Source organism: Plutella xylostella, chromosome 9 (genome assembly GCF_932276165.1).
Source record: "Plutella xylostella chromosome 9, ilPluXylo3.1, whole genome shotgun sequence".
In the NCBI taxonomy this organism is placed as follows: Eukaryota; Metazoa; Arthropoda; class Insecta; order Lepidoptera; family Plutellidae; genus Plutella; species Plutella xylostella.
The window spans coordinates 8047506-8063285 of record NC_063989.1 but is presented as its reverse complement, the minus strand read 5'-3'; the positions used below and the strand labels follow the sequence as shown (position 1 = coordinate 8063285).

Genomic DNA, 15780 nt, shown 5'->3' with positions numbered 1-15780 from the left:
GTCGAATTTCGAGTATTTCGACCACAACGGCCAATCTCATTTGAAATCATCGTCACAGGACCAAGTGTGTATATACACCGACACGACTGGAGAGAGCTACACGCAGGACTACTGCTTTACAGGCCCATCCGACAGCATGGATCGTTTCGCTGTTTCGGACATCAGGTGATCAACCTTCTATGTCCTAACCAAACTTCGAACAACAATGTTGACACACAAACACACACATCAAACCTATAAAAGCCTCTGTTATATCGGTTAAATTTAAATAAATAAGCCTATGTATGTATTAACTGGCACCCCTACCGAGGATCCCTGCGGGTCGTGCGAGCGTTATTGAATTTTGCATATTTCCTCATATCGAGACATCGCGGTCGCTCGCACATTGTTCTGCCACCGCCATATTTTATTCGGCGGCTACCACCGAACAGATGGCAGCACTAGCGAGATTTACTGCCTGTACTGTGGGCTGCACGGGTTTGTGTTAGTTTTAGTGCACAAATTATGTATTTCAATTCAATTTAATGACCCCGAACTTCTTCTTTAGGTGTCGGTGACAAATACTTAATATGTATAATCGATTATTATCTATTATCTATCTACCGATCGACTAACCAATTTACTGATGGCTGGTATTATTTGAAAATAATAGGAAACAAGCAGTAAGGAGACCGATAATCTTAGGAAGTGACGATGACCTACCGGTATGTCGCGTAAGCTCTGCTTTTGTTTAATAACTTCTTGGACTAAGCTTACTTAGGTACCAGGCACATTCCTACGGCCATAGATAGATGTGATCGTTGCACGATTGGACATAATCTGAAGTTTTGCATTTGTATTCACTCACAAGCTCACAACTCACAACATGATTGATAAACAAGTCCATAAACTTATGTATTTTTTACATAAATTATGTTGCATTTCCATCAATTAATTATTTAAATACCGTCTCCTCTGTCACAGGTAAGGCATTCAAAGACGTACAAATAAAAAGTATTTTGTTATATTTCATAGACTATGAGATATAGGGGAATTAGGTACATAAATGAATGCATAATTTATGTTTCAATAGTGTACAATTAAATTTCGGTACTAAAGAACCGAATATGGAGGTTATAAAAATAACGTGTCCCAAAAATCAACGTTATGCCTTGAAGGGGTTACAATCAAGTCACTCCTAACCTGAGCCTATCAGCCCTCCAAGGCATAACGTTGACTTTTGGGACAAACCAACCACCGGTAGGCAAAGCTACCGACACAATGTTGTAAGGTCTGCAAACATATTTTTTTCTCTATTTCCAGATCAAATGTACAGTCGAACACAAAAGCTGGAGCTGCCGAGGCCGGCACGACGCGGATATTTACTGCGCCTGTACAGATAGCAGTAATTATTTATGTCTTTCTTCCTTCCACTTTTGTTTTGTTTCATTACTTGGGCGTGTTTGTTTTCAGTGGGTTACAAGGAAAACTATGTATGGTTTTTGGTCTAACGAGTAAGTATGTAACACCTTTTCTTATGATGTCACATACTTTCTGATCATTCTATAAATTGAGGATTGTAATAGTTAGTATGCATTACACTTGACATACTTTCTAACCGGATAATAAATACCTATATTATAATACTTATTGGTTAAACTCACAACAATAATACGTATGTATACTTTCAGTAAACAATACCCTTACCTAATTCAAAATTCATCACCCATATGCAAAAAGTGCTGCCCAACGCTTGCATCTCAGATTAACAATATACGAACAAGATGCAAACTCCATGCAAAAGAAACGTCCCAAAAAGAACACCTCACTTCCACCACTAAGGTCTTATTTTAAATGAGTTTATTCAGAAAATTTGTGACTTTATTCGTTGGTGCAATGGTTGTCATTACGTTCAACATAAACGATTTGACAGTAAATTTGTGTAATCATGTATGTGACACACTATCTACTTCATATATTGTTAATCTAAGGCTAGCATGCTATCAGCTCTAATATATTCCTTACAGTGTCAGAGCGGCACTTAAGGGGGCGAGCCCTGTGTCATGCTAAACATTCGCAAGAGCGACCATATAAATTTGTATTATGCCAGGCGGGAGCACACTGAGCGCAATGATTATGTCTTCTGTCTTGGGATCGGGTGGTCGTGTGGGAGATGTCCTTACTTATTATTATTATAAATGATGAAAGTGTAAGGTAAGCAATGTTGCTTTGAGCGTAGGCACAGATTTATATCAAATATGAAATATTTATTGCATTCATGTTGTAAGTATATATGTTCTATCAAACATGAATCCTGAAAGAGCATAGTAAATTAAAATAAATTATTTCTAGAGAAACATAACATTATACTATCTCCTTAACTATTTTAAAAGAGGTTAAGTAACATGATAGCTCTCTATTTATTAGGAATGATAAATTAATATATAAAAAATAAGCAAATATATTTGCAATACTAATTACTAGCTCAGCTCACCAAACCTGATTCCATACATCAAAATAATTGAAGATTACCATCAAACACAATTAATCTTGTTGGCCCAGTGTGCGGCGAGCCTTAGCGCACTGCCGACGGCTCACACGCCTCTTCCATGTTGCAGCATCAGATAGCCACCGATTTATTATATCCAACTTAATTGCCCACAGACCATACCCCAATTGGACGGTTTCAATTTGCTATTATGGGCACCTAAGATCGTTGTGTCGTGGCATATTTTAATCCAATCTCGGATAATGGAATGAAGGTGCGCTAAATTGCAAGTTCGTAATTGTTTTATTGTGAATTATAACTTATGTTATGATGCCGCGATGAAGAAAATGAAGGTTTATAATTTTGACTTTTTCTGAATATAGTTTATTTAGGATTATTATAATTATGATATAAAAATATATTTTACATGTTGCATTATTATTTATGAGCGAATGGATATTTGTACCTTGTACCCTAGGAAGTAAAGGTTAAACAACATCATACGAAATAACATAAAAGTACATGATTACAAGTTACAACAGCTCCCAATGGTCGCCCAGCAATTTGTCCGTCCAAGCAACGAACAACATAATGATGCAAAAGATCATTAGCAAGTATATTTCCTTAGCTAAGCCGGGGAACACAGATTCCCTAGTGTTTTATAGAGCAATAAAGTAGGATTCGCGGGCAGCACTCGCGGCTCCTATTGCGGTGCTATCGCAACAAATTGTACGTGATATATCAGCCGCCATTATTGGTGTGGCCATGGTTTGTGCTAGAATGCGGTCTTCGGATATTTCAAAGATTGTTTTCAGATTAACGGGTTTTTAAGAAGCTTTTAAAGTGAGACCCACGACACACTAATGATCACTACAATTTGATTCTAACAAATGATCAGTCTATCGTAATATAAACATACCTAACCTATACAAGGATTATCAATACGTTATCATATTTGCTAAAAATAAAACAAATAGAAACATTATACTTGCATATATGGTTGGTCTAACTCAATGAGGTCAAAAAATGTTGGTTATACTAGAGGCATCTTTCAAAGCACACCAATGAAAGCACATATCACAGCTGGCCTGCACAGTGAAGTTTCCCAAGGTGCTGGCTTCATGGCCACCAGCGCGCCACAACGTCCCGCGCCGTCCATCCACCGACAGCAAGATTTTATCGCTCCTTCGAACCATTAAACCGGCCATAATGAAGTTTCCCCGACGGATAATGCACTGGGGCATTACGCAATGATTTACAGGGCTGGCAATAAAAAGAATTTAAGGGATGACCCACAGCAGTAAAAATAGCGAGTCGGGAGAAAGCGAGGTCATAAAGAAGAAGAATGTTGTGCCAGCCGGCCCGAAGTGCTGTCTGAATGGTTACGAGCTCCTTTATGTACGGATGTGCATTTTATTATTGGATCTAAGATTTCTGGTGTGATACGTGGCTGGGGTGCGATTGTCTGTTTCGATTGAGGTGTTATTTTCCTACAGTTCTCTTTTAACTACCCCTTTCGCACTTCAAAACAGTAAAGCCAACTTATGGGGCAACATGTTACAATTGTAGAGTTTTTAGTTTAGACACCTGCTGTTATAATCCCAGCAGCAGTTGCCAACGATAGGGTAAAAATTTCTACAACACAAAAAGTGTTACCATTCAAAATCACACCCCCTGATGCTTTTTAATCAGTTATAGTAAAAATTGCCTCATCATGCCACTCAATGTAATGTAAAAATGAGTAATATCGAGTAATCCTGGGGGGCTTGGCCTCCCATGGGGTCCACGCACAATGAGTATGCAATGAGCCCTCCAACACCGAGGGGGTTCCCAAATTATCCGAAACGTGAAATTGATACAGAAATTCGTTCAAATCTAATATCGTATTGATTTATAAAACTCCTCTGCTCGTCTGTAGCAAAAAAAGCTTCATTACGAGTATGACATCTTAGATTATGTAATATCCTATGAACAACTAACTACCTAACTCTTCATGCAAAACTGAAGATTTGGTACAGAAACAAAACTCTTACGGAAGTACACGTAATAGAATTAGAGGTATACCTACTATAATCTAAATAAGCTCTAGCAATTCTTGAAAAAAAACGTAAGTATAAGGATATTTTCCATATAGTCTACTCTACCATTTCTTAGCAACCGTTTTCCGACCACAACGTCAATGAGTTTTTTGCGTTCCATGTTACAAATAATAAAATTAAATTGAAAATATTACGTAGTATAATAATATATTATTATCATTATCAGTAGGATAGTCAGCCTATTTCACCACATCACCATTGCATGAGAAACCATCATTAGTAACCGCCAAATCAATAGACCTTTGTGCTGTGGGTAACATTAAATTTGTTGCCTCCATAACTCATAGCGGTCGGGAGTTAGCCATAATTTAGTAGCACAATGGACCACCTACCGACCGGCAGATTAATGCGAGAGCACCTAGAGGGGTTCCTTTATTAAAATGTGCTCGGATACTGGGTTTGGTGACGCAGCGGTAACCACCGCTACTATTTACTACGTGTAGGTACTTTGACAACTCGGAAGAATAACATCTTTCGCGTTTTTAACAACACTTTTATCAGCTTTTAGTTGAAAAGAAGAGCTTTCACTATGAAAATTCGCGTTGGTAAATGTTGCTTCCCCAGAGAAGCTTTGTTGATCACTTTACTTTTTGCTATGGATAGTTTTCAATTTACATTTTCATGATTTTCCATAAGTCGCAGAATTCTGTAGATCAGAATGGCCCCCTGATAAGTCATCTCCTTTCGGCTTACTATACCATTTTTGAAAAACCGTTCACTTCCGGTGTTCCCGGGAGTCCCGGGGCAGTCAGTAAAGAAGAATATCAACATTATGTAGGTACTTACTTATTTACTTATTCCCAATCTCCGCTGTGGAGCAAAGGGCCGAAGTGAAGCGCCGCCATTCTTAACGATCTTGGGCCAGCTCAGAGACATCATGTAGGTACCTAAATAAAAAAAATAGAGGCACGGTGTATCTGTAATTATAAGTAGAATGAACTTACCCGAAAGTAATTTTGATAAATTTTGGACATTGGTCAGTGATGAAGCCTGGTTGTCGTCCGTTGCCAAATGTTTAGGGAAATACGAGTTCCAATCTATGTCTCTCTTTCTATCCTTTTACTGTCAAAGTAAGGAACCAATATAGCTTAAAGTTCCTTTATTATTTTTTACCATAAAAAGCGCCATCTTCTTTATGGTCTGAGAAGTGCTTGTGTAACTGCTAGATAAACATGATACGACCTGAATACGCACGCCGCACTACCAGGTTCATAAAAAGTTCAATAGAGGGAGCTCTGGCACTTTACCAAAATATTTTGAAGTTAGTTAGAACAACAGAGAACAGATGGCGTTCATCGTCACGACCCATAATGACCCCACTGCTCTGGGGCACCGGCACGGCACGGGACTCTCTTAGGCAGAGGCCACCACGCTGCCTGGACTAGTATGGGTGGTGGAAAGATGGCGTTAGTTACATCATAATATTATTTTTTGAAGAATGAACTTGTGATTGTTTGTCTTTGTTATATTTATTAATTACCTAGATATTTAAGATAAGATTTTAAATTAAATTAAAATGTTTATTACTGATTATCTAGGTAAGTACTTATATTTGATGAAATTTAGAAAGGGTTGTTTTGGTTTGATGCCATGATTACTAATTATCTAAATAGGAACCGGCTGCATCGTACACTGCTGTGTCACTGCTTATCCGTCTCAGCTTATACTTACATTATCCTGTACTTACTCTGCAAATTTATACATTGTATCCTAGTTTAAACAAACGTACCTATTACGTATTAGCGATTAAACTAAATTAAAATCCTTTTCACGAAACGGTGATTAATAATTTGATGATAATCCATTGATAAATAGCAACTAATCTGTTCTTTAAGATACCCGAGAGCGTTATCTATTGCTAAAATATTTGCGTACGTGAGGGTCAAAAAAATCACTTTATTATAAAATGTTGTGAAAATAGCACGCCTACCTGTGTAGTTACCCACGTAATTACACATACCTAGTTACAGTGATTAACCAGTGATATTATCAAGTAATACAAATCAGGTAATAATAAAACAATAATTTATGTAATATGAATTAAACTCTTTTAATAATCATACAATAATTATTAAGCTTGTTGCACTTGCAAGACTACTTTGGTAGTGATTACAAAACCCCGTAAAATTATATTTTGCTGAGCATTATTTAACATGTCACCGCGACGAAAAAATTGCGACTGCCTTGACACAATAGAATTTTACGGGGCTTATACTATACACCATCTCCTCACCACCTAGTCGATTTGACAATTTGGTTGCTTGTCGGAGCTGTAAAAGTATCAAAATTACAAACGTCTTTGTTTTAGTCATAATAGGGAATATGCAAGTGGTTCAAATAAAGGTCAAATATTATTTATAATAAACTTTGTTGTTTCATAACTACGACTCCATCTTTATTTTTGATTATAATTTATTTTTGAGCAAGTAAATGAAGTTGAAAAGTACAAAAAAACTTCGGTAAATTCTAACTTCCGAGAAACGTCACCCATTTTCTTAGGGCGGATGTGACGTCATAATTCTTTATATATCAATCTCAGAATAATAACTTCTTTGCGTTTGCGTATAGTTAAACAAATGTCAAGTGTAAACAAAGAAATGTTAATGTCACCGAGTATTTGTGATGCTCATTGTGATCAGATACGATGGATCACAAAAAAATTCTTCCAATACGAGTAGATCCTAGCCTCCTATAACCTCTCCACTTCTTGTTTGATATGCTTGTTTGTTTGCAAAGTTTAGGACTTTTTATATTTTTTGTTGGTAGTGTATGGGCTGCCACTAGTTGTTCTATTGTAATGAGGCGTAAACAGCCATTCGCTAGTCAACGAGCCACTCAAATATGCTCCATATTGCAACACAATAAAATTAAATTTGTAATGTCAGTATTATGACATGAACATGACACAAGTTGCTCTTTCTATTTTTAGGTTATAATGGCAGTCGTTAGTATATTTCAAAAGTTGTTATTTTTTTCTAAATTAAGTTATGGAAGAATTCTCGTAATCAGAAGAACTGGACACATTAAATTTATTACGCAATATGAACGAGTAAACTGTGGCCAGCTGCGAAAAAGGACAGCAAAGACTATTGAAAAGTCGAGAGCCGTGTGCCCAAATATTAGGGAATATGCATATATTTTTATACTCTTATTCGATAGTTTAGATAAGGGGGTTTAGACCTTTGAGATATGCACAATGGTTCCATTCAAGAGAGCCAGGTGCAGGTACTTACACCCCCACAGATAATAGAATAGAATGACCCACTAACTCTAGTCTCTCTTACTGAGAACCAAAGTTACAGTAAGTACTTACATACAATACAAATATTACTTTATATTCATATTGCCATAATAGCGTAATATTGTGTACAAAGGTCCTCTGGTTTGCGCGCTCCCATTTCAAAAGAGCTACTAGCAGCTATTTACGAGCTCCCATTACAAAACAGCCACTGGTCACACTTTATTACCATTACAAAACAGCCACTGATCACACTTTATACACTTCCTTTTTCGTTTGTTACCATGACAACATTGGTTTGTTGAAAATACAAAAGTTCTCTGTGATTACTTGATTAGGTAAAAAATCTATGCCGACTGACGGGACTCATTATTCTGAGCCGTGAAATTAAACGATTATGACGTCACGACAGCCCGCCATCCTGACGGGAATTTCAAAGTGGTCGTGATGGTTGTAATTTTTTAACTTTCTTTAAAATACCTTAAATTACTTATTTTGGCGTTGAATTTTTTTTTACTATAATAAAGTGATGTAAAACTATCCAATAAAAGTATTAAAAAAAATTACGCATATTCCCTATTCTAACTTACGTACCCAGCATAAGCTACCTGAAAATTAAAATGGACTAAATATGATCAATGATATTCTAATATAAAAAGAAAGTCGATATTATAATTCCAGAGACGTGATCAGTATTCTTCTTATGCTTATTAAGCCCATTATCTCTCAGCTCATTGAGTTGAGAAATATTATGTTATTTGTTACTATACTAGTATCTTATATTTCAAACAACTGCTACCTTTAATATGTAGCCATTAGCAACACTAAATCTGCTACGAAATATTATATTGATTGAAATACTGGCTGCGTTTTAAAATATTATTATTACACTCAAGAGCGATGAAAAAGTTTCACCTGCCATTTGTGTACTTAAATATGTTTATACTTTCTCTCGGATCTTAATTATTGTGCCGAGTGATATCTCCATTGAGGAGCAAGTATACCAAACGAGGATATCATAGCAAATCTCACTGTAATGCCCCTTATGTCCAGTCCGCACCTCTATTCTCCAACCTCTCACCTTTGAAGTCTTATGTCAGTGGCTCGCCATAATGCACAACTTATAGTTATCATTTTGCAATGAATTTCGGCATTTGCCTTGCGGTCTAGAATTTTATTCGGGGTCCGGATTTTTTTTTAACTATGCTCAAGATATTCCCTCACCAAAATTAACACAGCCAAAATTCAATACATTTCAGAATGACTGCAAAACGGAAAACAGAAAATGATTCTACTGAAACAAAGTCAAAGTACTGGGATCCTTTGCAGGAAGGTGTCAAATGGATAGAGAAATATTCAGAATCCTTAGAAAACTTCTTCTTAAGGCTTCCTGAATTTATAAGCACGTTCATAGCTACGCTTGCAATATTCACTTTAGGTGCTACATTAAGAGGTAAGTTATTGGATGGATATAAGGATATACAGTCAGACAATTTCAATAAGACTAATTCATAATTTAGATTGTCTATCTTGATTGATCTTCTTTTGGTTTGTTATAAAGTCAATGTTACGGACATGGTACGTAATCTCTTTAAAAATCTGTCACGATATCAGCCATTTGTTAAGCTGGACTTAAAATAATCATAAGTTTATCACGTCTACGTTTAATAAACGAAAAATAGTGACCATGACTAACAGGTGGTCAATATTAACTGATAAACAACTTCCTAATTGCATTTTTTAATTATATTTCTGAATGTCGTGATCTAGCGGTAGTTACTCTGCTTCAAAGCTCGGAGGTTCCGAGTTCGATTCCCGGATAAAAAAACAACAATATACATACATAATGATATGCTTACGACTGTAATCCCTGAAGTGGTAGTCAGAGGTCACTCGCAAGCTAGTCACCCGCTTTTCGCTGTGTCGCGAGAAGTAACGCCGTTTTGAAATTAGTATAATAAATAAAAAGTGTTTTTAAAATTGTACGTAAATGCTATGTTTGGTTAAATTACAACAGCTTTTGATAACCTTGTGAAAGAAAAGAAAGAAAGATACATTTATTTGACACACTGGGACAGAATAATAAGACAGAAAAAGAAACAATAACAAAATAACGAGAATCCTTAATACAGAACCAACAAAACAAACAAATAAAGGATGCTGTCCAGAGTGTCAAAACGGGACCAGCTCAGCATATGCTGTGGACAGTGAGGCCACAGCGCTGGTTTTCAGCTGGCCCTTGAGTTGACCACGGGACCAGCTCAGCATATGCTGTGGACAGTGAGGCCACAGCGCTGGTTTTCAGCTGGCCCTTGAGTTGACCTCAGTCACGAATGCGAAGTTGGTATTATATATGTATTAATTATGATGAGTTGTGTTATGTGATGAGATATTAATAATTACATAGGTTATAAGTGTGGAAAGAAATAAATAAATAGTGGGTCAGACAGAAAAGTTAATTGATCGACATGAAAATGTAATGATCCAACCCTTCGGATGAGCATGTAGAGTATTTAGTCCAGTCGAGTCGGTCATCCATTTCATTGTATTATGAGAGTGATGGAACAGAGAGTGCTCTTGTGTACTGTGCACACACATAGGCACTATAATCTTCCCTCAAATAGCTCAATCTCAGTGATTTTGGTCAACCAAGGGGACATTACCCCTTTACATCTTTGCTTAGTCTGTGTTGTATACATGTTTATTAATAATTAACTAACTTTAAATAATTATAAGTTATATTATTACTATCTTATAATTACTAACCACCATGAAACAACTAACTAAATAATTATATGTCTATTCTATTTTTGTATTTTTACTTTTGTTCACAGGAGAATGGGTAGTAATTCTAGTCACAGCGTTAAAACAAATCACAGGACATACCACATCAAATAAAAATGTCACAACTGCAGAAATATTGCAGACGTTTACAACACAAAATATGAAGTTATCCAATTTTGGGTTCTTTTTCATCATGGCACATATCGTGTCCTATGCCATTTACTTTGCCATTGGAGGATTCTTACACGTAAGTTACGAGTAATATTTTATTTATAAGGTATATCATTTAAATATGTTGTAGTTTACTGTCCCATAAGTCTTAAGCTGCGTACCGGCCAAACGGAAGCCAACGAACGTGTTTCGTTGACCTTCGTTGCTGAAATCTGTCCTGTATTATGTATGATAAATATCCATTGTTGGGCGTTCGTTGGGCCGGTCTGTACGCAGCTCTAACAAATCTATGATTGCCTTGATTCATTGAATTGTAATTGTATTTCAGTGGTACTTCTACATAAACAGAAGACACAAGGCGCAAGAATGGAAGATCCAACCAAACAAATGGCTGTCCCCAGAATTGGAAAGACATGAGATCCTCGTCGGTATAGTCTCCCTCTTTGTGACGGGCTCTTTCTCCTCATTCCTGGCCTGCTACATCTACAATGGAAACCCTTCGACTGTCTACTTCCAGTTCGATGAATATGGTTGGCTGTGGTTCTTCCTTCAATTCCCTTGTGTTTTCATTTACCAGGTTAGTTCTGATATATTTTCTATTATTTGCGTGCAGAGGTATACATCTTTACGTTACGGATATACCAACTTCGATTGTCATCTTTCAATAGTAACTGTTTTGCTGATGTTGAACATAAACGAGAGAAGTTACTTGACAGTAAATACAGCTATTTATAATGAAGATTTTGAGGTATAAAAACAAAAATAACGATCTTGATCATGAATCAAAGGTAACAAGTACATTGTACAAAGTCACACGAACATTTATCGGTTAATCAGACACCAATAAATAATTAATTTATCAATAAAACTACTTGTTTAGATAATAATTATACTATTTATGATAAATCCATTCTTGGATTGTTTCCATATAGTTATCTAATTACGTAAAGGTCGATTACTACAGGTACACTGATAATAAAAAAAAAATATGATTTATGACTTTTCTATATCTTACATACAATGTATTTTTAACTTTTTGTATAGACTGAATCAAGATCAATCAAGACAAACTATGCTGTGTTGGTTATGTTGATATTCCATGAGCTTTTAAATACAACCCTATAAATTTTACTATCGTAAGTCTTCCTTGTTTGAACATTTATTAGGGGGATAACGTGCTGTAGCTCAAACTATTTCTTATGAAGTAAGTTTTGCTTTTATATTAAATTTTGACATTTTGCATTCCAGGACTACACAACCTACATCTTGCACCGCATGTACCACACTCCGTTCCTGTACAAGTACTTCCACAAGCTACATCACAAGTACAAGCAGCCCACCGCCTTCTCCGTGACTGCCATCCACCCCGTCGAGATCATGCACGTGCAGCTGACCGCTTGTCTGCCTCTCTTCACTGTCCCTGTGCACTGGTGTTAGTATTATTGAATTTTTCCCTTTTGATACTTCAACCTATTGTGTACCAAAGATGCGATATCGCGCCTGACGATAATAGATTTCGCTTGTATTTAAAAATAACACATTAAGCTCGATGATCAATTTCTTGAATCTCTTAATAATAAAATTATAAAAATCAACTTTTCTTTTTCAGTGGTAGTTTTAACTGATACAATATATTTTTTCCTCTTCTGTAGCGTTAATCTTATTTTCATTATCTTTCTTTCAGAGTTGATCAAATTTTTTAAACTTTAAACAAATTCTAAAACGGTAGCTCCATCTTCTTCCTCGTCTGTACTCTCAACCTTTTCACCATCTCTCTTCCAGTGCCGTTCTACCTGGTAGTAATGTACAACTACTATCACGGCATCATCGATCACTCCGGCATCAACTTCAAGTCGCAGTGGTGGCAGCCGTGGCAGCCCGACGCCGAGTTCCACGACCAGCACCACGAGTTCTTCCACTGCAACTTCGGGTTTAACATGGACCTTTGGGATAAGGTGGGGATTTTCATTTGTTTTGCAATGGAAAAAAACCATACAATATACACTCACGAGCAATGAATAACTTCAGTAAAAAAGGCACTATATTAATCCTAAACGGAAAAATGCAAGCTTAATGACGCCGTCTGCAATTTTTAAGTACATTTAACAGCGCATCAGAATATTGCCATCTAAAAAACTTAATATGGAGTTCTAATTTTAATTAAATGTCTTAAAAAATTAGACTTTTGTAGTCAACATTTTAACCTAAAGGTACCTCTAAAGAGGTACAGAACCTTAAATAACATAATAATGTACAAATGACGGCCTTCTCGCTAAAAGCTATGTCTTCCAGATAATCATAGCAATAGGTCTAAAACTTACACCATTCTACAACACAAATTCTTCATGAGAAAGATGTGAAATACCTACAAGTAACCGATCTCTGTTGGAAATAGGGTATGTGATTTAATTCATTTTCTGGTGGGACCTTTTATAAGCCGCAAAAATCAGTACACTTAGCCAAATACCTACATACAATTTGCAATTAAATTAATCATAATACCTAATTTAAAACTTATTTTATTAATTATTTATGAAATGTAGTCGTCTTCCTAGGTATTAAAACAAGAAAAAGTTTGATTAATAAACAATAAGCAGCTCTCAAAGAGTTTTGAAATTAATTCAGATATACTTTATATTTTGTGCCTGACGTTTTAATACTTTTTTGGTTCAAAAACTTCAAATACGGTTTTGTCATGCTTAAAAAAATCTTTTATATTGTCTAAAAGGATGTCGTTGTAATTAAACCTTTTAATCTGTCCATCGCTACCTACAACACGATTGTAAAATATTTCGTGTCCAAAAAACATGTTTCGTAAATTAAAAGTATACTTTGGAGCTTTGGAGTTGTTAGGGATACGTTGTTTATCCCTATGTTTTCAATTGTATGTAGGTACATACATACTTAAACGTATACGAAGACATATAACATAATAGTTTATTATTATATTATTTCTATTTATGTATTCTATTTATTGTTAGGTACAATAAGTATTGAGTGACATTGCAATTTCTTTTTTTTTTCTTTTTTTGCACACCTTTAACATAATTTCTCCTGTACTTCCTGTGGGTCGACTGTACACTTATTTATATATTTGTGCAATAAAGGATTAAATAAATAAATAATATATTATACGTTTCAATTGCGTAATTTATCGTCCTATCTAAAAGGTTCAATGATAATGTTACTGTTTTAGTCTATTTTTTTTTTATTTTCTATTTTCAAAATATGCAATGTCATCTGTACCTAAATTGGTACGAGTACTTATGTCAGTATCTAATGTACTGCTGTCTTGCTTTGACAGTATACACAGAAAGAAGCAGATAGTATAGATTTAATGTTGACATTAGCTTAAAGTTCATTTGAAAAGTGAAAAATTAAATTACTGTGTCAGAAACGGAAACGTTGCCAAAGTTAACATTATTCTTACCTATAGGTTTAATAAAATACTATATGGATAGCACGCACGGTGCGATGAGCAATTAATCGATTTAAGCTCTTAATTCAATCCTTTTGGGACTTCATGTAAAATCTTTTTATACAGGCCATTTTAAACTCCGCAGCTTCGGAAAGAATGATGTTGATAATGTTAATCCGTAGGGTTATCGAGTGAATTTTCGAAAGTAAATTAATTATTTTGCCGCTTGCTTCGCCATACTTGCTATAGGTAGGTATATTTTTGTTAAAGTACGTGATTTTCATGTTACAAATGTAACGTAGGTAGTACGCGTATCTACATATATTATGTACTTATGATAAAGCGATGGTAATTCCTCGAATAGCACTCATTTTACACCTCTGACCTTTTTAGCATTAAACTGTTGGCACTAAGTTTCGATACTTCTGACAACGCCAACGCAACGTGCGTAGTGGTAATACGTATGGAGGACAATATTGTGTCCGCAGTATACCGTTACCGCTAGCGGTAGCGGATAATCCTGCGGTTTGAGTAGACCCTAATAATTTGCAATATTCACTTGTTTCTGTTGCAATACTAAACTGTCTGATTCTATCTATTTATTTTCACTGTGCCTTTAAATCTGCGCTGAAGAGTATTGTTTCACATTTGACGCTTGTATGTGTTCCCAGTTACATGGAACCGCTCGTAAGAAGAACCTGGTGTACACTGAAGCCACGTTCCACGGAGAAGCTCCGAGGCAGGGCACCGCCGCCGCCAACAAACTACTCACCGAGGAACGAACTAAAACTGATTGAAAACTTATTTATTGATTAAAGCCTTATTATTAGTGCCTTCTTGTTTAGCGTTTGTAGGGATTCTTTTTACTTAGCTATAGCTAAAGTCTGTTTTTTAATCTCAGATACTAAATTGACAGATTCTGAACGGTTCATCAACAGCCGATTTTCCCGCAATTAGAACAATACGTCACTTAATCGCGAGACAGTCGAACTAAAAAACAGACCATAGGTATCTTTTAAGAAATGTTACGGGCTGATTTTTCAATACTCAGATAAAAGTTATCCGAGGAATATTTTTGATGCTGTCGCATCTGAATGTTTGTATTAGATAGTGACAGCAACAATTTTATTCCACAGATAATATTTACATTATCTAGCAGACAAATCAGCCCTAAGTCAAGTTAAGGGTCCTTATTGTATTTATTTTGGATATTGTTGTTAAAAAATTATTAGTGATGAATGCTGTTATTTTAAAACAACTCATTTATTTTAGCTAAGGATAATAAATAGCTTATTTTAATCATAAGGGATTTTGTATTATTTTTACACATAAAAATATTATACCTACCTACCTAAATATCTATAAAAAATATAAAGCGCTGCATACATAGCTTTCAAACATTTCCTGATACGATATTGGAATTCTATTAAATTCCTCTGAAATATATACATTTTAATAGATCGATATGTGCATATTAAAATAAATAAGTAATCTCTGAATTAATATTTTATACATTACTTAATTGATTGTCCTATCTGAACGCTGGAATAATTGTGTAAAAGAGTACGAGTGCGTGAGCCCGAAACTTATCTGGATCCGGTTA

At 35.6% G+C, this 15780-nt stretch overlaps 1 protein-coding gene across 1 annotated transcript; it reads left to right on the top strand.

The window, feature by feature from the left end:
• The first annotated feature begins 6416 nt into the window (after positions 1-6416).
• On the top strand, positions 6417-15482 carry LOC119693736 (delta(7)-sterol 5(6)-desaturase ERG3B). The gene is made up of 7 exons (XM_038118083.2): positions 6417-6573; positions 9064-9257; positions 10639-10835; positions 11088-11336; positions 12008-12191; positions 12542-12714; positions 14849-15482. The coding sequence occupies exons 2-7, from the start codon at positions 9065-9067 to the stop codon at positions 14972-14974; spliced, it is 1122 nt and encodes a 373-aa protein (XP_037974011.1). The 5' UTR covers positions 6417-6573; position 9064; the 3' UTR covers positions 14975-15482.
• The last annotated feature ends 298 nt before the right edge of the window (positions 15483-15780 follow it).